Here is a 26,492-nt window from a genome sequence, read left to right as displayed (position 1 = left end):
ATAAATAGACATTACTCCAAAGAAGATATACAAATGGCCAACAAGCACACGAAAAGCTCAACATCACTAATCCTTAGAAAAATGCAAGTCAAACCACAATGAGATACCACCTCACAGCCATTAGGATGGCTACCAAAAAAAAAAAAAGAAACTAACAAGTGTGGGTGAGGATGTGGAGAAATCAGAACCTTTGTGTACTGCAGACAGGAATGTAAAATGGTGTAACCACTATGGAAAACAGAATGATAGTTCCTCAGAAAATTAAAAATAGAATTATCATATGATCCAGTAATTTTTCTTCTGTGGATATACCCAGAAGAATGTAAAGCAGGGTCTCAAAGAGATATCTATACAACCATGTTCATAGAAGCATTACTCCTAATAACCAAAGTGTGGAAGCAACCCAAGTGTTCATCAACAAATAAATGAAGAAACAAAATGGGCTATATGCATACAATGGAATATTATTCAGCCTTAAAAAGGAAGGAAACTGTAACACATGCTCCAACCTAGGTGAACCTTGAAAACCTTATGCTAAGTGAAATAAGCCAGTCACAAAAGGACAAATACTGTACGATTCCACTTATATGAGAGACCTAGAGTAGTCAAATTCACAGAAACAGAGAGTAGAAGGCTGGTTGCCCGGGGCTCGGGGGGAGGAGAATGGGAAGTTGTTGCCTAATGGGTACAGAGTGTCAGTTTTGCAAGATGAGGAGTTCTGGAGCTGAACAGTGGTGATGGTTGTACAGCAATGTGAAGGTACTTGAGGCCATAGAACTGTACACTTAAAAATGGTTAAGGTGCCGGCCCACAACTAAGTGGTTAAGTTTGTGTGCTCCGCTTGGGCAGCCCATGGTTCCGCCGGTTTCGGATCTTGGGCGCGGACATGGCGCCGCTGGTCAGGCCACGCTGAGGTGGCGTCCCACAGAGCAGAACTTGAAGGCCCTACAACTGCAATATACAACTGTGTATTAGGAGGCTTTGGGGAAAAGAAGAAGAAGAAGAAAAAAGATTGGTAACAGACAGCTCACGGCCAATCTTTAAAAAATAAAAAGGTTAAGATAGTAAATTTTATGTTGTGTGTGTTTTACCACAATTTAAAAAAATGAAATAATTGTCGTGTGCTAACTAAGTACTCTCAGACAAGAAAGAAAGTATTACTCTTTGGTGAATGTGTATCAGATCTTTAAAAAATACTCTACCAATAATTCAGCATGTTTATGGTTTATGAAGCACACCAGCATCCATTACCTCATTTATCCTTACAAAATCTCTGTGAGGCAGCTAAGGTACAGTAGTCCCCCCCTTATTCTTGGGGGATACATTCAAGACTTCCAGTGGATGCCTGACCTACATATGATATGTTTTTTCCCATACACACATACCTATGATAAAGTTTAATTTATAAATTAGGCACAATAAGAGATTATCAACAATAACTTCTCTTTGGCACATCCAAATTGCCAGCATCACTACTCTTGCACTTTAGGGCCATTATTAAGTAAAACAAGGGTTACTTGAACACAAGTACTGCGATACCTTGACAGTCAATCTGATAACTGAGAGGCCTACTAAATGACTAATGGGCAAGCAGCATATACAGAGTGGATATGCTGGACAAAAGGATGATTCACGTCCCGGCAAGGATAGAGCAAGACAGCGCAGGATTTCATCATGCCACTCGGAAAGGCGAGCAATTAAAACTTAATGAATTGTTTATTTCTGGAATTTTCCATTTAATATTTCGGGCTGCTGTTGACTGTTTGTAACCAAAAACAAGGATAGCGAAACCATAGATACAAGGGTCTACCATTTATGTTATTTCCATTTTATAGGTGAAGAAATTGAGGCTCAGAGTCACGGAGCTAGGAAATTACAGAGTCGGGAATCAAAGACTGGTATTCTATCTCTAAAAGTGGAGTCATTCTGTTGCAATAGAATGCTTTTGGAATCCTTCATGGTAAGCCACCCACATATCTCTTGGGGCTTGTGGTGTGTTGTGGCATAAGCAGTGTTGTGCAACTTGTATTTATTTATTTATTTTTTTTATTTTTCCTTTTTCTCCCCAAAGCCCCCTGGTACATAGTTGTATATATTTTACTTGTGGGTCCTTCTAGTTGTGCTACGTGGGACACCACCTCAGCATGACCTGATGAGCGGTGCCATGTCCGCGCCCAGGATTCGAACCGGTGAAACTCTGGGCCACCGAGGCAGAGCACGTGAACTTAACCACTCAGCCATGGGGCCAGGCCCAGTGTTGCGCAACTTTAACTCAGTTGGTTCCTGAGCCTCACCAACTGGCCAGTGTCACAGATTTCCTTTCTATATGGCCCAGTTTACTTTACTGCGCCTCATGGTCAGAGACAGTGGGTCTAACCCTGGCCAAACATCTTTCAAATGTACTTAATAACAATTCTATATAGATGAAAAATTTGGATAGATAGTTCCATCCTGCTACTGGAAAACTCGAGTGCTTGCTATGGATGCGTTAGAATTAAACGTGTGTGAGAACCTGTGTCTGTTAGCATGCAGCCAGTTACAATTAAGAGGAAAGGAACTGGACCCGGTTTAAACAATAAAATAATTTTATTGGTTCCTCTAAGTGCCAACTTTAAAAACCTCGTAAGCCTCAGGTCTGGAATTATGCAGACGTTTATGATAGAATCAGGGCTCCTGGACTCCATTCACTTGCTCTGCCCTCTTCTAAGCATCAGCTTCTTCTTCAGCCTGGCTTCTGTCCTGGTGGCTCAATAGACACAGCAGTTCCTGGTCTCACACCCACTCACACAGTGTCCAGAGGAGGAGAGGTCGCCTTTGCCCCATCTTTCTAGACAAAATCATGAGTTTGATTCTGATTGGACTGGTGGAGCGCCACGTCAGAACCAGTATTGAGGCCAGGGCAATGGATGTGCCAACTGGCTTTGTTGAAGTCCTGTGTTCACCTCTGCGAGCCAGGAAGAGTATCACCTTTCCCTAAATCATACAGTTCTCCAAATGGAAAAATATATGCTGTTGGAAAGGAGAAAGGGGAAATGGTTATCGGGGAGGAGCCAACAAGTGTCTTCCACAGCATAGCTTTCCATTCAGTGTGCCCGGGCCCATGGAGTGACCAGGTTAAAGGAATGGTGAGAGCTCAGTAGGCCTTGGAGCTCCAGGCACGGCGGGGGGAGCTGGAATTCCCAGGCAAACTCACCAGCCTGAGCTGCTACCCATGCTGTAGAAATGTTACTGCTGTCTCTGTCTGCCATGTTGAGAAAGGATTGGGAAGGACTGCACTATCAAGCCATTTGACGGGTCTCACTCCATGACAGCAATTTATCAACCATATTAAGAGGAAATCTTCTCCTGACAGTACTAATTCTGTGAGCTGTTCTCCTATCTTAAATTTTCATTTCTGGAAAAGGTTGTGGAAAAACTAGTTTGGACACCACCTAATCTACGTTTGAGTCTGAATATAGGGTAAAGTACACACTAGTTTTTTTTTTTTTTGAGGAAGATTAGCCCTGAGCTAACTACTGCCAATCCTCCTCTTTTTGCTGAGGAAGACTGGCCCTGAGCTAACATCCATGCCCATCTTCCTCTACTTTATATGTGGACGCCTACCACAGCATGGCTTGCCAAGCGGTGTCATGTCCACACCCGGGATCCGAACGGGTGAACCAGGGCCACCGAAGCAGAACGTGCACACTTAACTGCTGCTCCACCAAGCCGGCCCCCACACTGGCTTTGATAGCAGGAATAGATTGTGTTCTTCACCAACATTCCCTGTATGTGGGGTTTCAGACTGATCCAGTCACACTGATCGTAAACGATACTGAACTCTGGCCCCCCAGAGCGGGATTTCCTATTTGGGGTCTGATAGGTAAGTCCTTGTGCAAAGGGGTTCCTGCACCCAATTCCAATACGTGTCGTGTGTGTGGAGGTTTCTCCACACCAACAAGCAGTTCTCAGACACCAGCAGAGTATCCCAGAACCCAACTCAGTTCTGACACTATCTACCTGGAGATAGAATTGGAGTCCACAGGTGAAGGGCTCAGTGCCACAAGACCACCCGCCACTGCAGAGGCCAATGACAAGCCCAGGTGCTTCTAAGTGACTGGCCACAGACTGAAGGTTCTCAAAACACCTTCCTTGGGTTCGATTAATTTGCTAGAACAGCTCACAGAACTCAAGAAAACCCATTTACTCACTAGATTACTGATTTATTACAAAGGATTTTAAGGATGTGAATCAATAGCCAGATAAAGAGATGCATGGGGTGAGGTCCCAAACAAAGGAGCTTCTGTCCTCATGGAGCTTGGTATCCGGCACGGTACCACCTAAAAGCTTTCTTGTTCCCCAACATGGAAGCTCTTTGAAAAAGGCTGACGGACTGTCCTTTTGGGTTTTTATGGAGGCCCAGCACATAGTCATGATCGACCAAGTTGTTCACCATTGGCAATTACTCAACCTCCAGCCCCTCACCCCTGCCGGAAGGTGTGGGGGGTGGGTCTGAAAGTTCCAACCCTCTGATCCTGTGGTTGGCTCCATTGGCAATGAGCTCCCTTCCTCAGGAGCTTTCCAAAAGGCACCTCGTTAACATAACAAAAGACACTATCACTCTCAACACTAGGAAATTCCCGAGGGCCTCAGGAACTGCGGATGAAGACCAAATAAATATGAGAAATATATTTGGTCATTTGAATGACCAAATGTGTATTTCTTATAAATCACGATACACACTCTGATCTCAGCCTGGCTTTTGTCATGGTCCTTTGGCTTCCAAGGGCTGAAGGCAAAATGCAGTGTGGGAGGGAGGATATATCCCTCGACAAAGCCACACTCATTGGTTCTGTCTCTTTCCAACTCTCAGAATTACCAAATGTTAGCACCTATTCAGAGTTTCTCCAATGGCCTGCAGCTTAGTTGTGGTGAACCCTTCAACACATGCTGACAATGACAACATAGGACAGGAAAAAGAAAGGGCAGCCCAGAGTTCCTCCTCCTTCCATCTCTTCAGTAACATTGATGAGCCTGGATCTTGCTCACGCTCCCCTTACCTTACCTTCATTTTCATAGGCCCTCTGCATAGAATCTGGATAATTGATCTGTTAGAAGTCAAGTCTGGGCTGAGAAATACTGAAGTAGATCCAGGGCCGATCATGGACGGCCAATGTGTGGTTGCACAGGGCTCCACACTCAGAAGGTGTAACTGCGGGCCCTCCAGGACCAGTTCAACTGACTCCATCTTATCAAGAATAATTAAGAGTGGTTTTTCAGGAACTGAGACCCCTTGTTCAGTTCAGGCCGGTTGAGACCACCAACCCATCAACTGCGCCTGCGGACAAGTGACCTTTTTGACGTGAAGGAGCTTAAAAGTCCACCCTCAGATCATGGTAAAGCCGCCATTTTGTGAACATGCATCCATCCTATTAAGAGGTATGCAACCCGACTAGCTTGCACAGATCATCAATTACCTCACCTCTCCTCACCTCCAATCATCTACAAGCCCACAAATATCCCTGAGTCCCCATTTTCGGGGAGGGAGATCTGAGACTGAGTCTCCCACCTCCTCTCTTGGCTGCCTTGTGATTAAACCCTTTCTCTTTGCAAACTCGTCGACTTGGTGATTGGCATAATTGTGTGGCAGATAAAATGAACCTGGTTCAGTAACAAAGGTCCCTGCACTTAGTTTAAAGCTCTTAAAATTCTTTTTTTTTTTTTTTAAAGATTTTATTTTTTCTTCTTTCTCCCCAAAGCCCCCCGGTACATAGTTGTATATTCTTCGTTGTGGGTCCTTCTAGTTGTGGCATGTGGGACGCTGCCTCAGCGTGGTTTGATGAGCAGTGCCATGTCCGAGCCCAGGATTCGAACCAACGAAACACTGGGCCACCTGCAGCAGAGCGTGCGAACTTAACTGCTCGGCCACGGGGCCAGCCCCAAAGCTCTTAAAATTCTTAATAATTGTATCTTTGAACTTGTGTTTTGTAAGTCAAGTCCAACAAGACAGCAGCGGATGTGCGGAAGCAGAGCAGATACGCATGCTAGGTGTGTCTGCAGCTATTCCTTGCTGCCTCGTTCTCATACAGTGGTCCCTATGCCCCACGAGCACGGGATTCCAGAGGACTCACGATGCGTGGGAGATCAGTGAGACTCAAAGTGGGTGCCAGGTAAGGTGCTAGGTCTACAACTGAGTAAGCAGAGGTGCTGATACCTCAGGAAGCCATGCATTCCATTTGAACTAGAAAGAAAGCCATGACATTCTAAGAAACATGAACAAACAAAGAACCCTATCATATTCTTTCTACTCTTGTTACTTCCCTGTATTAGTCAACCACTTACACTGAAAATGGTGACACAAAAGAAAAGAGAAAGAAAGAGTAACCCGTGGTTCCTTCTCCTTTCAGTCCTTCCTTACTCAGTCAGCCAAAGGTAGAGAATGTTGGTAGGATATGAGCATACTAAGAAGTGAAAAAAACAAATAAACAACAGTTTAGTTATTTTTATGTGGCATTTCCACTGTTCTAGTTAGAATAAAATATACGTGCATGTACAAGCTATTAAATAGAAATTGTGTAATTTAGACTATTTCACGTGCGTTAACACGCTCTTATATTTCCCTTTAGAACTGGCATTGTACAATACAAAGATGAACAGTAAAAATTCATGCTAATAAATTAAAATTGTAGTTTTTCTTTACTTTAAACAATATTAAATAGCAAACAGAAAACACCATGACAGGGGCTGGCCCCCTGCCTGAGTGGTTAAAGTTTCACGCATTCTGCTTTGGCGGCCTGGGTGTGCAGGTTCGGATCTCGGGTGTGGACCTACTCTACTCATCAGCCATGCTGTGGCATCATCCTACATACAAAGTGGAGGGAGACTGGCATAGATGTTAGCTATGGGCTAATCCTCCAAAAAAAAAAAAAAAGAGGCAGATTGTCAATGGATGTTAGCTCAGGGTGACCCTTCCTTACCAAAGGGAAAAAAAAGCATGATTAAAACAAAAAAAAGGGAAACATCATGACAGGTGGAGAGAAAGGAAAAAGTGTTACATTTTAGTACCTTTCATGGTACTTTTTTCCTGTTTTTTGAAGGGGCCTCACATAACACATTTTGCAATAGGCCCTGCGAATTATGGAGACGGCCCTGTATTTGAATTACAGAGCCTAGACACCTGTGTTTGAAATGCTCCCGCCAGGAGGTTCTGGTGCACAGCCAGTAGAAACCGGGGTCTATTTCAAAGGCTTCTGGGGCTCTATTCTTACCAGGCTGCTCCACCCCGCACCCTGCCCCCTCCACCTGTGCCTAAAGGAGTCAGGAACACAGCGTAGAAGTTCTCTGTGCACAGAAGTGGTCTGCCTTGCACAGCTGCAGCAGCGCTCTCTCAAGCAAGACCTACACCATTCTTCAAACATCCTTAATTTTAAAGCCGCCCAGCGACTCTGAAGGGACAGCTCAGTTTTAAAAGTACTACATGCCTACTTCAGAGGCTACACATTTTTGTTCCTTGCAGTCAAAAGTTCTTTCTTATCCGGTTTCCAAATGCCCGTCTGACTTCTCACTAAGTTTATAATTATAGTCATTTTCCTAATCAACTCCTAGTCAAACTAGAGGTTTTCCTGGAGCTCTGTCTGTCCTCAAGAGGTCCTTGCGCTCCTCCTCGCTGTCTCCAGTGAAGAAGACCTCTCCTGGTCTTGACAGGGCTGGCCTGGCTCTCTCCAGCCCCCAGGCCGCGGTGCAGCCCCTCCTCTGGCCTCCTTCTTCTCCCCAGCACTGCCCCCTTCCGTCCTCCTCACCTCCCCTCGCCCACTTTCCTCATATTGTGCTGTCTGCCAGCTGCTTCCCCCTCACAATTCCTATTACTTCTACCTGAGCAGAAACACGTGGACTTTTCAATTTAATGTCTTAACATAGACTGTTCTCTTCCCTGGATTGAAGAGTCATCTTGACAGTTTACAATCACCCTTTTGATTATTTTTTGAAAGAAAGGAGTAGTTCATCATTTTGAGACCCTAGTATTAGACTTTTATTTGCATCCTGTCACACAGTAAACTTTTTACTTATGCTTATGATGATCAATATTTTATGGAACTCTTATTGATTTCAAATAACCTACACTGTTATCAGATCTGTACGTATGATTACTTATGCCCTTAGAAAGTTAGAGATTTCAGAGGCCAAAGGTATCATCTAATCCAACTCTTTGCTTTACGGGTGAGAAAACCAGCTTCAAGAAGTTAGCCTTATGCTAGCCTAGATTAAATTGAGTTCCTCTGAAGCTAAGCTCAGGGCTCTTCCTTCTGCATCAGGCAGCAGCCTCAGTTGTGTATCAAAATCACAAATGGCAAGAAGCTTCCGGGTTGGCAAACACTTCCTCATGCAGGGAGGGCAGCACACGGAGTTCCATGGGGACAGAAGCTCCTGTGCTCGGGACCCTCCCAGACCTCACCCTATGACCCTCTTCATCTGGCTGTTTATCCGTATCCTTTACAATGCCCTTTATAATAAACTGGTGAACAAATAAAAAAGGGGGACAAAGAAAGAAAAAAGGAGGGCAAAGAGTAAAGTAAGAACTAGGGATTGAAGCAAAAGCAAAACACCTAAGAACAGACAGATGGGATTACATTAGACCAGGCATTGTTTCTAGTAAAGGCTGACTGGGATGTATGATAAATATTCTCTGGAGTATAAAACAAAGAGATGAGGAATCAGAGGCTTGGAGAGGTCAAGTAACTTGAAAAGCTTAAGAGACTAAGAAACCCAGTTTTCTCATCTTGTCTAAAAGATCCCTAAAAGTCCTTCTACCTCCAAGAAAAAATGAAAAAATATACCTCTGTTTCTGTTCCACAGGCATAGTAAATTTAGCATCTTTCACAAGAACAGAAAAAACAATCACAAAAGGCGAAAAGAGATCTCTTCAGAGTATTATTCAGAATATTACTCCTAAGTGAGCCCCGAGGGAGGAGGAGAAAGCAAACCGGAAGCTGTGATGGTTAGCCCTTTAATAACCAAGAACCTGGGGCCAGCCCCGTGGCGCTGCAGTTAAGTTCGCGGGTTCTGCTTTGGCGGCCTGGGGTTTGCTGGTTTGCTGGTTTTCTGGTTTGGATTTCGGGCGCGGACCTACGCACCCCTTATCAAGCCATGCTGTGACAGGCGTCCCATGTATAAAGTAGAGGAAGATGGGCAGGGATGTTAGCTCAGGACCAATCTTCCTCAGCAAAAAGAGGAGGATTGGCAGCAGATGTTAGCTCAGGGCTAATCTGCCTCAAAAAGAAAAATTCATTAAAAAATAAAAATAAATAAAGGTAGCCATTGTATTAAAAAAATAACTAAGAACTAAGATCTTAGTTTGAGAGAGATGATGATGCCCTGGTCTTCAGCATAGCGATCACCACTCTCTCTAGCATACAACACTTCTGTGAAGCCCTCACACCACTTTCTTGTCTAACATCCTAGGAGAGAAGGAAATGGACAGCATTAAGGATCGGGGAAGGGAACTGAACTGCTTCTATTGTGAGAAACAGAGAAAGGCAGGTTGGAGGTGGGGAGCACAGGCGGGGCCAGGGCCCGGCAGGACAAGATCAAAGGCTGAAACTGGATTAGGAGCATTCACCTGCCAGGTGGCAATGTGGGAGCAGGACTCTGAACCTGGCCCAGGTAATGGTGGGTGTGGAGAGGTAGGTTCGTTCTAAGATGCAACAACATGCATTTGTAAGTGCACCTGCTTTGCTCTGAAACTTTTAAAGCGTTTCTATTTTGTTACCCCATTTAATTCTCTCAAAAATCTTGAGATTTTGGTTTTATTTTTACAAAATTTAGGGAAACCTAGGCTTAGAGATGCCAAAGAACTTGCTTGAGGCTATACAAGTTCAATTCTCTTTCATCTACGCCCAATACCTCCCAATGCAATGTAAAAAATAAAGCATTTTTTAAAAACCCAAATACTAACACAGAAAATCCTGGAGGCCAAAAGTGTACAGGCCTTGAAAGGGAAATAAAGCCCAAGGACAGTACTGACTTGTAATTGAGTGTAAAAAGGATGAGAAGCCAATTAAAAAAAAAGACTGGATGTTATCTGATCTATCACCCTTGAATACAAATAAGTCTTGGTAAGGGACGTTGCCATATGTTTGTAACTCAGAATTCCCAATCCATTGCCAAAGTCCCAATTAAGATCATCCAAACCCGTTATCTGAGGGCCATCTTCACGGATAGAATCTGTTGCATTAAGAAGCTGCTTTACTGATAAACAGAGTTCCTCTAAACTGAACTGTTTCTTCTGGTGACTTCCAGCATCAAGGCCAGCAGGCATTAATTTATGCATCCTCATAAATGCCATTGCAAATGAGCTTAAGAGCCCTGATTCTCCGCTTGCAGCGATTTGGGTTCCAAAGGATAACCCCCTGTAAGTGGAAGCAAGTTTAGCATTGTGACACCCAATATAATGATGGAAAACGCCCTTTAAGGAAAACACGCTGTTGTGTGAACCCAGTGGGCAGACGTAGAAACAGGAAGGCTGAGATTAGAGTCTGCTTTACAATTCTTTTGATGTTTCCCGAGCCAACTGGGGAAGCCAGGGTGCCTCTGAGAGAGCTGATCAAAGGTACCTCTGCAGGTTCAAATTAACACAGGGCTGGGGAATCAGGGCAGCACCTGCCTGCAAAGAGCAACACATTTCACCAAATAAAGTTAATCTTTTTGTCAAGCTTGGAGGTGGCAGTCCTTTGATAAAACTTACACAGGCTAAATTTATTCCTGTTGCGTCTTAGGTCCCTGGAGGCAAAATAATGCTCTGCCTCATTTTCTTTGCAAAGAGGTATTTATTTTAAAGTTGATTTTTGCTCGTGGTGTATACTATTTAAGACCTCTGGCTCTAATCAACATATTGCCTTGTTTCAGAAAAAGTGGATGTTTTGGGGTTGGAGAAGGGAAGAGTGGGAAGGCATTGTCATAAATCTTCACTTTCCTTTTAAAACTGCTAGCGTTATACGAGGAAACTATGCTTTTGTCCCTGAGTAGTCCCTCATCTGTATTTGGGGAAATACAACTTAAAAGACATTTTTTTTTTTTTTTTGAGGAAGATTAGCCTTGAGCTAACATCCGCCTGCCACCAATCCTCTTTTTGCTGAGGAAGATTGGCCCTGAGCTGACATCTGTGCCCACCTTCCTCTATTTTATATGTGGGATGTGTGCCACAGCACGGCTTGATAAGCAGTGCATAGGTCCCCGCCCAGAATCCAAACAGGGAAACCCGGGCTGCGGAAGTGGAGCACGAGAACTTAACCACTATGGCCACCAGGCACCGGCCCCTTAAAAGATAATTTTTGCACAGAGGAAATTGAAAGGAGTAGCACAGAGTGACTATAGACACTAGGATAAATCTAAAGATTCTCAGACTCAAAATACAAAGCAGAAATGCATTAAAAGCTAGTCGCCCAAGGTTGCAGGCTCAGAAAGCTGATACTTAGGGAAATGAAATACATTGAATAACAGATTAAGTGTTAAGACTTACACAGAGAAGCTACAAAGCAGATTTTTTGGCAAGGGAGAGTTCATTATTTCAGCTCCTGGCTAGTCATAAGATTTAGGAAACCAGGAGGATGTGTCAGATCCTGCAAGTGTCCATGAGAAGCAGCCACGGCCAAAGAGAAGTGGAATGGGGGCCGGGGTGAGTCTGATAGATAGCAGAAAAATAAGTTGAGGTACTTGGAAGATCAAACTTGTATATGAACATCTGCCAAAGCAACCATCACATTTTTACTGAACAGTAAGATAAAAATGGGACAGTTCCAAGTTGTTTCATTTCAGGCATAATGTGTGGAAAGAGTGTGAGCTTGAACGTGGGCTCTGTTTACAGCCAGTAAGCACAGACAAGTTGAACTTGCATGAGTTTCCATTTCCTCAGCAACACAATAGGAATAACACCTCTCATCAGGGTTGTGAAGACTAAACGAGGTATGCACATACAGGGTTCAGTCAATATAATAGTATACTAACAATGTAATATAAAATATTCAATAAATACTGTATCTTTTCCTTTCCAAATTAATCTAACATTTTTCATGTCAATACTGGATTTGCAAATGATACCAGAAACCAACATTGCAATTGGAAGAACTGTTGACTGGAGAATTTAAAATAAATGATGTTCCAGATTGTGAAGATTTACTATATATGTAGGCTAGAAAAAAGAAATGTTAACTAATGTACACATTGAGTGATTAAACCAAATTTCAAAACAAAAATCACTGGAAAGAACCTTAAAGCAACAAACCATTAATGATCAGATTAGGTAACAAGTCAAAAGGTAACAAGTGATTTTTCTTCAAGGCGTATGCTAAAAGTTAAATGACTATCTTTTGCTGTACTTTCTATTTATAGTCTCTATAAGCCTTATCCTCACATTAAAATTTGTACAGAAAGAATACATGCCTTTAGGGTATTGAAATATATATATATGTTAGTAACAATTTGAGACCAGATAGAAAAGCTGGATTTGTCCTAAGATCATACATTTGAGTAATCCACTCCAATGTGAACATGTTCAAGTTTTGGTAATTTTGTTTGTAAAGACAATCTTTCGGAATATTAAAAAAAATAACAAGCTGGTAAATCTTCCTAGGGTAACAATTTATCTTCTGAAATCCCTCTATACTTTCATTTTCCTTAGGTATCAGTGTTATTAGTGCTGTTAGTTAAATGTCCATCTATAAATATGTTCTCTCCAGGTCTGAGTAAATTCCCACCATGGGATTTGATTTCATTTGTCATCAACACAGTGCTTCAAAGGTTGTACGTTGGTGTCTATGAGTCATTTCATTCAAAAACCCTGTTTCCTTGGCATTTGGTGAAATCCTTGTACTACCTATTGTTATATTCATCACTTCATCATGCTTCCCTTATTTGTCAGCTCTCCTATTGTGACCATCAACTGTAAGTTACTGCTCTTTCTTCAGCCACAAACTATTTGTTGACTATTTTCTCTTTTCAGTCACGGAATCATAAAACTCATCTAAGATGGCAGTCTATTTTTAGCCAGAGGTCAAAACTTGACACATTCTCCTCTTAATGAGCTTAATGAGACCTAAAACCTGATCTGTGAACATTGCTTTTTACTCTCTGGCCAGTTTCCAGAGATAAACTTTATTTTTCAGTTTGATACAAACACACGTTTACCTTCCCGCACGGTTGAGTCTATTTGCTAGAGGTTTGGCTTTACATGTTGCATGGACTGTACGCATATTAACATGAGCCCAGTCTATATATATGTTAAACTCTAATTGGTAAGTTGACCTGGGTGATAATTCTACAGCAAATTAGGTATCTTTTACAAAAATTATCTAATGCCCCAACAAGAAGAGTGTGGAACCAGAAGGAACAATGGCTCATTTAAATTATTGTTGACAGCAGTGGTTCCCAAACTTGTCTATGCACCAGAATCACCAAGGGATCTTTTAAAAATTCCTAAACCCAAGCCACAGTTGTTTTTTTTGTGTGTGTTCCAGGTGATTCCAAGGTGCAGAAAAGTTTGAGAACTCCTGATTTAGAGTTTAAAAGTTAACTATAGTAAAATTCTAGTTTCTAGTAATGGTGAAATCACCACCATTTTCTTTTCAGGCTAACCTCCCTACAGGTAAGAATAATAAAGTGTGAACAAAAAATTAAACAAACAAAATGCTAACTGAGGCCTGGAGAGTGACCAAAAAGCAGGCAGAAACAGGATGGTTGTCTCCCTTAAAAGGGAACTTCGAGAGGTAAGCTGTGCAAGTTGTAGCTTGATGCCTGAGGGCACTCCTCATTCTTCAGAAGGCTAGGAGTGGCAGAAAGCTGCAGCCTTAGCGGCTTGAGGTATGAAGGACAGAGCTGGTGTTGGCAGAGCAAATGGAAAGTTAAGAGAGGAGTCTTGGAAAAGAGGGAGCTGCAGAAGAAGCAAACCTCAAACTCTGAATCTAAATTCTGTCCAAATCCTCAGTCTGCTGGTACAGGGAGATCCAGTGGGCCCAGTGAAAGGCAGCAGCTGCAAGTTGAAAGAACTGTTGAGAGATCTGAACTACTATCTACTATAGGGGAGACAGAGTTTGAAGTCTCAGTCTAGCCAAATAAACTCCCTGCCAGAACAAAAATTAATGCTCTTCAGAGAAATGTAGCAGAATCCAGAGTCATTATTAATGTATTATCCATAACATCCAGCAAACAGTGAAAAGGTCACTCAACAAGCAAAAAAATAACATGCCACTCTTACTGAAGCAAAATGTAGTCAAACCAACTCTGAATATGAGTGTTAATTTACAAATACTTTAAGGCAGCTTTTAAAACAGCTTATACTCATAATTAATAAATCGACGAGAGAATCTCAGCAGAGAAATAGGACTGATAAAAAAAGAACCAAACGGGAATTCTACCTGTGAAAAATACAATAACTGAAATGAAAACTCACTAGATGACTCAACAGCAGGTTACAAAGAGCAGGAGAGTTAGTAAATCGAAAATAAATTAATACAAATTTTTCAATCTGAAGAATAAAGAGAAATAAGACTGAAGAAAAACACAGCCTCAGAGATACATAGGACAATCTCAGGTGATCTAATATAAATCTACTAGAGTTCTAGAAAGAGAAGAGAAAGCAGAAAAAAATTTGAAGAATGGCCAAAATTCCCCAAATTTGGTAAAAGAACAAACCAAAACATAAACATACAGACAGATCCAAGAAGCTCAACAAACCCCAAGCAGGATAAATACAAAAAAATCCAACGCCGTGGGGCTGGCCCGGTGGATCAGCAGTTAAGTGCTCATGTTCCGCTTCGGCAGCCCGGGGTTCGCTGGTTCAGATCCCGGGTGTGGATATGGTGCTGCTTGGCAAGCCATGCTGTGGCAGGCATCCCACATATAGGGTGGAGGAAGATAGGCATGGATGTTAGCTCAGGGCCAGTCTTGCTCAGCAAAGAGAGGAGGATTGGCAGCAGATGTTAGCTCAGGGCCAACTGTCCTCAAAAAATATACAAATAAATAAAAATCCCATGCCTACACACATCATAGTCAAACTGCTGAAATTCAAAGATAAGAGAGCCAGAGAAAGACATTACATACAAGAGAACAATGATATAAATCATACTGACGTCTCATCACAAACAATGAAAGGCAGAAGACAGCAAATACCTTTAAAGTGATGAAAATAATGAAAAATTATCATCCCAGAATTCTATCTTTAGTGAAACTATCCTTCAAAGATGAAAGTAAAGTAAGTCACTTTCAATGACCAAAAACAAATGATTTGTCACCAGCAGGCTTGCACAATTCTCAAGGAAATTTTAAGTTGGAGAGAAATGATGTCATTCTGATTCACCAAAAGGAATGAAGAAAACTGGAAATGGTAAATATTTAGCAAATACAAAAGACTATACATATATTCTCTTTTCTCTTAAATTTTTAAAAGACACATGACAGTTTGAAACAAAAATTATAACACTGCACTGTTGGATTTATCAGGTGTGTAGCTATCATATATATGAAAAACAAAGGAAGAGAGGGGTGAATGGAAACATACTTTGCAAGGTTCTATATTTTGTATGAAGTTGTATAATACTAACCCCAAGTAGATTGTGGTATGTTAAAGATGTATATTGTAATCCCTAGAATAACCATTTTTTTAAAAATATAGTTCATAAACCAATAGAAAACTTAAAACAAAATACTAAAAATGTTCAATTAACCTGAAAGACAGGAAAAGAGAAACAGAGAGAAAAAAACTCAAATGGTAAACTAAATCCAAACATATCAAAAACTACATTAAATGTAAATCAATTATACACACCAAGTAAAAGGCAGAGATTATTAGGCTAGATCAAAAGACCCAACCATACTCTATCTAAAAAGGAAGAACTTTAAACACAAAAATACTAATAGGTTAAAAGCAAGCAAACGAAAAAAGACATACTATGGAAGTACTAAACATGTGCAAATACTAAGCATAAAAATCATTCCTATTTGGCTTCGATATGAGTAAGTAAATAGTTTTTTACATTTACCTTTCCAATTACCTTTACTGGTTTAAAAAAAAATGGTTCACATTTATTATAGTTGTTATTATCAACCAGGATTTATATCAACCTCCAGAGGGGGAAAACATCAAATGAAAATAGGCAATTTGGTTCTTTTTTTTTAACCTTCAAGTTTCATTTGACCCCTGACGTTTATTTTTCTTTTAAATCTCTCATGTGAATCCTTTTTTCCCCTCTTCTAGTGGTTAATAAAATGTCTTAACAAGGAAAGCCTTTCAGGATTTGCTGGTCTTCCTTATCCACACTCAGAATTTTGGCCTTTGATTTAGCTATTATAATAGAGCAAATAATGATTCTCAATCACTTTTATTTCATTTTTATTTATTTTGTTGTTTTTATAGACTATATTATTATTATTTCTTTTTCGCTTTATTTCTATTTCTGTGACCCTGGGGAGGCTGATGTGCCTTCAAAGCTGCACCCAGCACAGGCTACAGCACCACACCTTTTCCTCACTTCTTTACCTCTTGGTTGTCCTTGTCAGTTTTCTTCCACTGACAAAGTCTGAGTTTAGCTTTTTCCACAGCAGGGACTTTCTAAACAGGGTTTCAATTGGCATTCTTCTTCTATATTCTTTAAACAATGCTGAAGCTCTGGTGCAGGACATGACTATAATAACAAAGAAACCTCATACTAAGCAGGACTATAAAGAATGATTTTGTGGCATGTGACAAATCTGCTCAACCATATAAATGAAAGGAACACCATCAACTCCCTTCTGGCCATCCATCCTGCTTTCCTAAGTAATTGTTTATCCCAACAAATTCCACTTGTGTATGGCACCATTTTTCACAAACTGTCACTCTAGAAAATAAACCTAATAAATTAATTCCACGGTAGACAGAACCCCACTATTTTAATCACTTCAGAAAATGCTTTAAGATCTTTTCAAAAAGGTGATTTCTGTATAAATTTACATTGTTTTTGAAGGTAAAGGTTTTACCTAACTGTACCATTGAACAAAAGTTATTTTAAAGGGTAATGTGAAAGAGGGGCAATACTAAGAGATTGCTTGGGTTGCTGTTTACTTCTGAAAACTTAAGACATAATCAGGTGCTTCAAGACCTTTCTTTTAAGACTGGCCATGTCTCAAAACATGCAGGACAGATGACCAAGGGATTCAGTGGTTAGCTAAACACTGATGGAATGATTCAATTCAATTTGTCGTGCAGTTTTAAGTAAAGATTTAAGGGCCTGCTATGCCTCCTATCAAGAGTAAATATCACACATCCTGTTTATACATACTGGCTTGTTGTCCACAGTTCTTCAAAGAGCTGGTGACACTCCCCCCAACTCACACTCCACCCTACCCCCCAACTTCCTGCTCATTGGGGTGCTCTATTCCTACTCATTGTTAAGAAGTGCCTTCCCTCAACAAAATACTCTGCATTACAGTAATTTTTAAAGAAAATATTTTATTACGCCATGAAAAAAAATGTATCAATCAACTAGATTCATACTTGTTTGAAAAAAATTGAAAATTTATTAATTAGACAGTATGTGGGCATCCTGTTCCACATGGGAATGAGAAGATGCTATAGGTTCTCTAAGTATTGCACAGTCTGAAAAAAACAACAAAAAAAGGGAAGGGGAGAAAAAAAAAAAATCACATGATCTTGGGAACCATCTCACATTATGAATAATCTACCAAGAAACATTTAAAAAAGAAAACCCTTTGTTTCTACAGTAGCTTTGAGTTTATAGTTCTTGGAATGACTGTATTCCATTGAAGACATCTCAGTAACAGGAAGCTTCATTTGAGCAATCCCATGTGCAAATATTAATAAAAAAATATATAAAATAATGCAATTCATCTCTTGCCATCACCCCGGCAATCATAACATCATTTTTGAGAACTGTTTTGCTTGAAAAAGGGTTAAGCCGTAAGTTTTGCCTGAAGCTCCATCTCTGCAGCCCGTTTGAGTGCAACATCTACTAGAAGCTGAAATCCACTAAAATCCTGGTTGAGGTCCGGTGGAGTAGGGGGAGGAGTGTTGAAAAGACCACTCTGTGTATTTGTACTTGGTCCAGATTTACATGTGTCCTCTGGGTACATGAGGGAGGTATCCGTAAAACTGCTGGCTGCTATCTGCTGTATATCTGTGTTTTGTCCCACACCAACTGGCTGGCAGAGAGAGAAAGGCACATCTTTCAATGCAGTCACAGTGGTATGACAGATCACTGACGGACGAGGCAAAATTGATCCTGGGGATGACGGCTTAGGTGACAGTGGCCTTCCCAGGGCTGGGTTTGGTCCGGCTGTACAGGAATGAAATGCGCTCTCCTCGAGAGCTGGCATGAAGTTTTTGATGCCCATTGCTGACTCCACAGAGCTCGCTTCAGAAATCTTGGCCCCACGGCGGGAAATTGTGAACTGATTTGGATCTTTGCCGTCCTTTCTCAGCATGTCTGGGAGGAGCCTGCGGCGGGCGTTGATGAACCAGTTACAGACCTGAAATCGTATGAGTATGTTTTAACACTCAGCAAACACATTTTGAGAACCTTCTACGGGTGCCTAATTAATCTCTCTCTTTGCATTAAGGAAGGCATGAAAGGGCTTATCAGAACTCAGTTATTTCAAGGCATAGCCAAGAAAGAGAGCTGTTTTCCATCATAAACCTCCTCCTCTTCTAATACAAATTCTCTTTTTTGTCTCATGATTCTTAAACCTTTTCAGGAGGAAGAAAAAGGTATAAATTCTCAAATGTCTGAAAATGATTTTAGGGAGGGAATTTCACCTTTTAACTCTCCACCATATTAACCTATTACCCACTGCCCCAGCATTTAAGTTAATCAACTACAGGAAAACCTTTCCTGTATGAAAAGGGCCACTCCTCCCAGTTAGTGATTTTTCCCAGTTCAAATGACTGTGTCAACAGACATAACATGAATTACCTCACTGAAGTCTGTTCTTGTTTAAATATCAAACCAGTTTCCTGGACAATAGAGTAAGAGTTAACCTCCTTTTTATGTGTGTTACATAAAGGAAGGCTCTTTTGGGCATTAAAGGAAATGCTATTTGACAGGTGCCTGTTAAGTCTTTCTGTTTCTCTAAATAGCCAGTTATTAGCTTTTAGCCCTATTAAGTTTACAACAAAAAGATATTCCTTTTTTTTTGAATGAGGAGGTGCTTAATGACTTGACATAGGAATGCTATAAAATAACTTTGCAAAAAAAAAAAAGCAACCCACGTGCATACACCTCACGTTCTTTTTCCTTACTTGTAGTGTAGATAGGTGTGTTTGTTGGGACAGTAATGCTTTTTCTTGCTCTGATGGGTAGGCGTTGTATCGGTGCTCATACAGCCAATCGCGGAGAATCTGAACAGATTCCTTGGGCAGGTTGCCCCTTCGCCTTCTCTTGCCTGAGCCAGCAGAAGAGGAAAGGTCCAGGGGGATGTCCATGCTGTCATCATCCTCAGTCTCACTGCCGGATGCTGCAACAACACCTAGGAAAGGATAAAGGCCAGCCGTCAACCTCTTTTATCAGCAGAGCACCTTACTGCAAAGCTGCTTTCTTGTGACCATTCAGCGTAACTGTGTTTTCTTAACTACTGAGAGCCAGGAGAAGCACAAGTGTTTTAGTCCTCAAATACCAAAGCACATGTTAAGTCTCAAGAGTAATTTGACTGGCAGCACATTCTAGATTCTCAACCAATTGTCAGAAGCCCTTTTGTACCCACTTTCTTATAGGATTTAACCGCTCACATTCCTTTCCAATGATGCTCAGAAAAAGTCTTTCGTGTAACCCAGCAGAGACAAAGCAGCACCCAGTGTGAAAAGCTTGCCACATGCAACAGGAAAGGTGTTAGACACAACGTGTCCCACAATCTTCTCTTTGAGGTCATTGCTAACCAGGAAAAACAATCTCATGAGGATCCCAGTGGACATTTTAAATGCTATTCTTCCTCCTCCTTTCGCTGAAGAGTTGAAATAAAAGGGAAGATTTGTACATTGTTTTCACTGATAGAAGGAGGGAAAATTACACACTTATCCCAGTCAGTTATTTTAAACATAAAATGCACGTCAAAATTTTCTACCAATTCCATGGTCCAGTTCTTCTTCATTTCTACCTACACTTATTCAAAACCAGACACCTACTTTTAATGGACAGTAGTCGTCACTTTTTACAAAATACAAACAACCACTGAAGTTTTCAGTTTTGTTACACAAAAATATTTTTCTACCATTAGTACTTTATTAAGAGGTCAAAAGATGCCTAATAGGGATTTTTTAAAAATTTCCTTAAGTTTCAACTGCTAGTTTAATCCGAACCTAGAATACTACATATCAATAAGCAGAGCTCAGTCTTAAATTATTACATGACAAAGAAAGTGAATATGCAACTCCCAGATGAAGCTCTCCTTTGTCTCTAAGTATTTTAATCCAATCAGAAATTTTAAGAATTCACAAGCCATGGAGAACATTTAAATCACAGACAGGCTGGGTTCGACAAAAATTCAGACCTGGCCCTTTTAGACATTTAAACATAATTTCAAACTTTAAAAAATTTAAATACCAAGTGCTGTTAACTCTCTATGCTTTCAAAACTTCAAGAGGCAACTCTGAACGACTAAAGAAATACATTCTTTTTAAAGAGAATCTAGAATTTTAAATATATAAATGAATTACAAACTATGGCATGCTTGAAAATACCAGTATTTCTACACAAAGGAAGTTAATTAAAATAACAGGAAATTTAAAGGTATGCATTCTTAACTTTCTTGACGCAACCTTAACTGAGTGGTTTACTCTGATAGGAAATACAAAGAATATTCCTCATAGAGATAAACCATTCAAGGTAATTTTAAGGAAAAAATTTAAACCCCATCCTTTTAATGCGTTTTAACACAATGAAACTCAAAAAGCTATTCATTCAGAGGTTTGTTGATGAGCTTATCTCACCAGTTAGTTGAGCCTTACTTTACTTGGTGACACATTTTTAGTTTTAGACTCCAGGGGGCAGAAGGTGCCAGAGGGAGTGTCCACAGGAAAGGCAGAGCCTTCCAAAGACAAAATAAAGCAAGTTCTAACAAAAGAGGAGGATGATCTTGCAAATTCACTTTAGCTCAAGACTTAACAAACAGCCACCAATAAACAGGACAAGAATCCTAAGTTTTAACTGCCACATATTTGCTGTTTCCTTTCCCTCAAGATTTCAAACTGCTAAAAAAAATTAAAAAGAGGCACATTTAAAACCGAAACTGCTCTCACTACTGAGAAGATGGAAAACTTTATAAAACCCATACTGAGATTTGGGTGAAAGAGCTATTAATAAAAAAACCTTAAGAAATTATGAGTGAGTTCCTGTTTTACATTTGCTTTGATAAATAAAGAAACCTAACTTTTAAAGACGTGTCAAATAATTGAATGACTAAAGCAATTTGAATAAAGCAATTGGTTTAAACTCTTCTGAAAAGCCAGACATTATTCTCAAGGCTATCATCCCCCTCCTTTTTCTTAATCTAGAAAAAGTGTGAACATTTGCTCCTTGAACAGTGAATTCCCAACTATAAATTGATAATAACCAAGAGTTTGAAACAACAAAAAACCCCCGAAGCCTGCCCTTTGATCTGCTTACTTCGTTTGACAAGAAGCCTGGTCTCTCAGAATAGGTTAGTGACACACAAAAGCAGGTTTCAGTTAAGCAACACCGAACTGCAATGTGACTTTACTCTCTTCTCAGTTCATTTAAATAAATGAATGCCAGGCCACCAGACCTCTTAACAAATATTTCCAATATGGGCACAAAAGCTGAAGTAACAGGAAGTTAAGACTTCGGCTCCTTGGCCACACCAGCTGGTGTTTCACTGCAGCAAACCACGTTTGCTGCTGTCAGGACTGTTTTCATTAAAACTCTCCCTTTGGATTGTGGCTCAACTTGGAAAAACAAAAAGACTTTTCCACGTTACTCATTTCCTATTGTAACAGAGCTTTTGAAAAGTTTCCCGTTACGACTTGTTTCCAAAGGTCTTGCTTTGCTTACACTTGAAAAATGTGGTGGTGGGGGGGGGGGGGTAAATCACAAGCCTCTTCTACTCCATCCACATACAAGGAAATGTTGTTTAGAAAGCCACAAGATGGCTTATGGATCCCACAGCTCTAAAAAGCAACCTTTTCTTTTCTGAATACGAACTGGGGGAGCGGGAGGGGCCGCGGGGGAGGGCCAGAGCAGATATGGGTTGTGAAGTTGGACTTTAAAAAAAAAGTCTAAGAGGCTAGACAAGGATCTAGAAATAAGAATAATCGAAGGAAAAGTTTAAGTACACAGTTAGGAAAAAGCAAACTTAACCTAACAAGCTTCCTGATCAGAATATCTCAGGAGAAAACAGGAATCTTAAAATCCCAGGCACCAAATGCAGGGTGCGCTTGGCTGGACGCAGGCACAGAGCACTTCTAAAGCCAGAATTCCACACTGTCAGGAACCAGGGGCAGAGACACTTAGGGGATTTTCCTCAGCGAATCTTCTTTCTGCTTGTTTTAGAGCCAGTCTGGGAGAGCTTTTGTGGCATCCTCAGCTTTCTGATGCGACACTATTATCACAAACCAGTCTCACCCAGTCCCAGCCTCTGCGATTGAGTTTAAGGTGCTTTTGTTTTCAAGAAATTTGAAAAGATTTTCACAGACTTTTATAAAACAGACAATAGTCCAAGTCCACAAGCCAGACGGGGCAGATTTCTTCCCGAGTCCTCGCAGAGCCGACCCGGAACGCCGGCCCCTCCAAGGTAGTTTTAGGAAGGGGTTGGGGGGCGGGGGCGGGCAGGACGGAGGAGGTGAGGGAGGGAGGAGCCCGGAGGGAGGGGAGCCCGGAGGGAGGACAGCCAGGGAGCTTTTGTTCTGGCGAGTTCCTCGGCCTTAACTGAAATCGGCCCCTCCGACGGTACGAGTTAGCTCAAACAGAGGACTTCAAGAGTTTCAGATTACAAGAAACTAGAAACGATGCCGTTAATCTCAGCGTTCGGAGGGGCCTGCCCACCCCCAGAGGATTTGCCAGGAAAACCTAAAAAGGGAAAGAAACCCGGGCAACCTCAGCAGTATCCGCTCCCCCGCACGAGCTCTGAACCAGTCGCAAAGTTTCCCCTCCAACACGTCACCTTTCATTGTTTCCATGAGTTGGCGCTCAGTAGCAGGATCTTGTGCGCCCGGGGCTGCTGACCCCGACTATTCCCACCCCATGGCCGAGGGTCCAAGCCGCGTTCCTCTGCTGGGGGGAGAGGGCGTCGGGGGATGGGGGGACCCCCGAGGTACTGGCGGGTGGGGGGGGGGAGGACCGAAGGACAGGCGAGGGGCACCAGTGCCGGGGAGGGGGGCTTCGAGGGGTACCCAAGAGTGCCAGGGGGGCGCCGGGCGGTGGGGAGGGAAGTTGGGGAAGGGTACCCGAGGGTCTGGGTGAGGAGGACCCGGGAGTGAGGAGGGGCAAGTGGAGGATACCAGGGAGCTTAACCAACGCCTCCCCCACCAAAGCCCGAACAATGAGGGGGAGCCCGCCCCCGGTGGAAGCCCAGCTTTCCTTCCGGCTCGCAAAACCCACTCTTCAAAAACACCATCCCCGGTTATCCCACTCAGTTCCACCATGAGAGAGAACGCCTTCCAGTAAGGATCGAGACCTGTCAGTCCTTGCCGAGTTGACACAGCCTTCCAGAGGCCACCCTGGGCGCTCCCCGCGCGCGTTTTGTGACTCATCGAGCCCAGTTAAATGTCCAAACCTCTAAGCTCCCACGTTCTCACTGTGTCCCTTGGGGAGGGGACGCAGGGAGTTCCACCACCAACTACTACGAAGGCCCCGGGTCTGGACGTTTCATTTTACTCTCGCTGGGAAAGCAAGAGGTGAGAAGCTCCGCGTGTTTCTAGGTTGGCCAAAATCAAAGGGAACTCCAAGGTAAAAACAGAGCCGAGGGGACCCACTGTTCTACTGTCTGCGCTGGACGCGTCTGAAAGAATGCGGAGTTACAGCAACTCGGGCCGCTCCTGGGCATGCGCAGCAGCGCCGCCCCCTCCCCCGCGCTGGCTTCCCCGAGCGATTAACTTCTGTTTTGAACCACTCCACAGAAATCACAACAGAAAAGCCAACTAGGGCTCACCACGGAACATTCGGGGTACCTCCCCGTCGGGGACTCAAAAGTTCACTTCAAAAGGGAGTTAACATTCTTTGACCTTTCGTGGTGGTGGTTTTTTTTCTTTCTGTGTATTTTGTTTTTAGACCAGACTGATGGCAAGTTTTAGTTGTAAGGCTTCCAGAACGCTTCGTGGAAACAATGACAGACTCAATCTTTGCACTTACAACCAGGCCTGCTTGTCACACTTGGGCTCGTCCTGACTGCACGCCGCTCTAAGCTGATTGCCCTCAGTCCTAACTCCTCATCTTGCCCCAAATCCATCGTGGGAAAACTTTTAGAGGCAGGGAATTTTTTAAAGTCTAGCTTTCAAAGCTACCGACACCCGAGGGCGATTTGGGGTCCAGAGTCGCATTCCTTCGATTGTGAAAATACCCCATTCCTAGAGAAGAGGGTGCCCTGGCCCAGCTGGGAGTGAGTGGGAGTCCAGGAGCCCAACTTTCAGACAAAGGCGCCGCGGCACCGCTGTCCCAGCCGCCCCGGGTTCCGACGGGGAAAAGCGGGGCGGGGGTCCCCGGACCCCACACCCCCCGCCCGCGGGAAAGAGCGAGAAGCCACGCGGCGGCTTGGCGGAGCGTGGGGTGTCGGCTGAGACAATGAAACTTGGAGGCGCACAAACAAGCGTGTTTCTTGACAACGTGCCAGCAGCATGGAGAGGCCCGTCTCCCCACAGCAGCCCCTCGTGTTGTGTCTAGAAGGGAAACAGCAACTGCCATTTCAGACGCAGCCTCAACAAAGAGGGCGGCCGGGGCTCCAGCCAGAGAGCCCTCGGGCAGAAAAGTCCCCAGGGCACTCTCGCCCCCAGCCCGGCGCGGCGAGCACGTTTCCCGGGACTCGCGCCCGCGGCGCGCACAGCCCCGGCGCCTTACCTCTCTTGCTTTTCATCCTGGAGCTCCCCTTCCAGCGCGGGGCAATGCTGGGGTCTCGAGGGGCCAGGAGCGGCGGCCGAGGGGGCGAGCGATCGTCCTCCTTCCCGGCCAACTCTCCCGTAACTTGTAGGACGCGCTCCAGCCGTTATTGCTAAACAAGGCGCTCGGATCCCAGGAGCCGGCTCCTTGGGTGGAATTCAAGTGACACTTGGACTTCCTCCTGCCGGGATCTTTTGGCAGCCGGCCGGGGGGCTCTCGGTCGCCCAACTCACTCCCCTCCCCACTCCACTCCTTTGTTCCCCGCTCCTGCTCGGCGCACCTCGGCGCTGTCAGAGTGAGAGAGGCGAGGAGGGAAGGTACAGGAGGTCCTGCCTCCGCCCCCAGCCGCCCGCCCCGTCCCCCGCCCGCCCCGCCGCTCCTCCGCCCCTCCCCCGCACCTTCCAGCCCGGGAGGACGGCACCGAGCGCCGCGGCCGCGCCGCCTCACTTCGCGCCTCCGGGGCCGCTGTCACCCGTCCCCGTCGGGGCAGCGGAGCCCAGACACCAGATCCTTCCCCTCAGCTGCGCGCACGCCGCCCGCATCCCTCGCTCGGCGGTGGCCACACCAGCCGAGCGCCCGGGTTGCTCCCTCGGGCCTTTCTTCCCAGGGCTGGCGAGGGTGCGTTTGGTTAGGAAATTGCAACACGGAAAAAAGGCCGCCCCCTCCTTCTCCTCCTCCACCCCAGGGAAGAAAAGGCTCCCTTCTCGTTTTTGACAGCTGCCCCAAACTTCACCGTCCCCGCTCTAGCCGCAGGAGAAGACAGCGGCTTCTGACTCAAGGGGCGGGGCACCGTAGGAAAAGTATTCCGGACAAGAACCAACTTCTTCCAGAATGCGCGGCTGCCATTGACACGCGGGCGCGGCGCGTCCCACCCTTCTCCTCGCGGGGCTCTTCCTCCAACAGCGACAGTGGGGAGGGGGGTCAGATGAGACACACACCCCAGGCGAACGTCTGTTCCCTCGGGCTAAAGCTGCGAGTTCCGGACTGGGTTGCAAGGCAGTTTCGAAATCTAACACGTTGCGGACACTTGTCATGCTCACATGCTCTTTAAAGTCTCTGCCTGAGGACAGCCCGGACGCGCGCCCGCCTGGGTGCGACTCGGCCTGACACCCCCACCCCAGACCGGGGCAGCTGCCGCCTTGATGGGGAGGGGGCTACTGCAGCCGGGCTACTCATCTGTTTGGGTAAACAGTCTACTTTTAGGACTTAAACTCCGCCAGGGGACCCCTTCTCCCCTCCAGTATTTCAAACAGAAACTAGCCATTAAGTAAACACGTGTTCCTGTTGGTTTATTTTGATCGAGAGTCACGAGGAGTCCAACATGAGTTCCTTGATGAAATTATCCTTTTAAAACACCGGATGCTGTTTGGCTGATTTCAAGAAATGCATGCCCCCTCCCCGCCCTCTCCTCCGGGTCTACTTTTCGCGTGT

General features: G+C 43.7%; 1 protein-coding gene across 8 annotated transcripts; it reads right to left on the bottom strand.

Annotated features, from left to right (window-relative positions):
• Positions 1–17,438: 17,438 nt before the first annotated feature.
• TGIF1 (TGFB induced factor homeobox 1) lies at positions 17,439–26,129 on the bottom strand. 8 transcript variants are annotated; one of them, XM_070627495.1, is made up of 4 exons: positions 25,883–26,082; positions 25,023–25,348; positions 19,262–19,488; positions 17,439–18,492 (listed from the first exon to the last, which is right to left on the bottom strand). In XM_070627495.1, the coding sequence occupies exons 2-4, from the start codon at positions 25,036–25,038 to the stop codon at positions 17,917–17,919; spliced, it is 819 nt and encodes a 272-aa protein (XP_070483596.1). In that variant the 5' UTR covers positions 25,039–25,348; positions 25,883–26,082; the 3' UTR covers positions 17,439–17,916. The 8 variants fall into 8 exon arrangements, with proteins under 8 accessions (XP_070483596.1, XP_008538986.1, XP_070483597.1 ...); XM_008540764.2 differs by having other exon boundaries at positions 25,023–25,207; positions 25,460–26,072; XM_070627496.1 differs by having other exon boundaries at positions 25,023–25,207; positions 25,883–26,047.
• Between the last annotated feature and the right edge of the window lie 363 nt (positions 26,130–26,492).

The sequence above is a fragment of the Equus przewalskii genome, chromosome 7 (assembly GCF_037783145.1).
Source record: "Equus przewalskii isolate Varuska chromosome 7, EquPr2, whole genome shotgun sequence".
In the NCBI taxonomy this organism is placed as follows: domain Eukaryota; kingdom Metazoa; phylum Chordata; class Mammalia; order Perissodactyla; family Equidae; genus Equus; species Equus przewalskii.
Note: the sequence above shows the minus strand (reverse complement) of the source record. Positions and strands in the feature narration are given on the sequence as shown.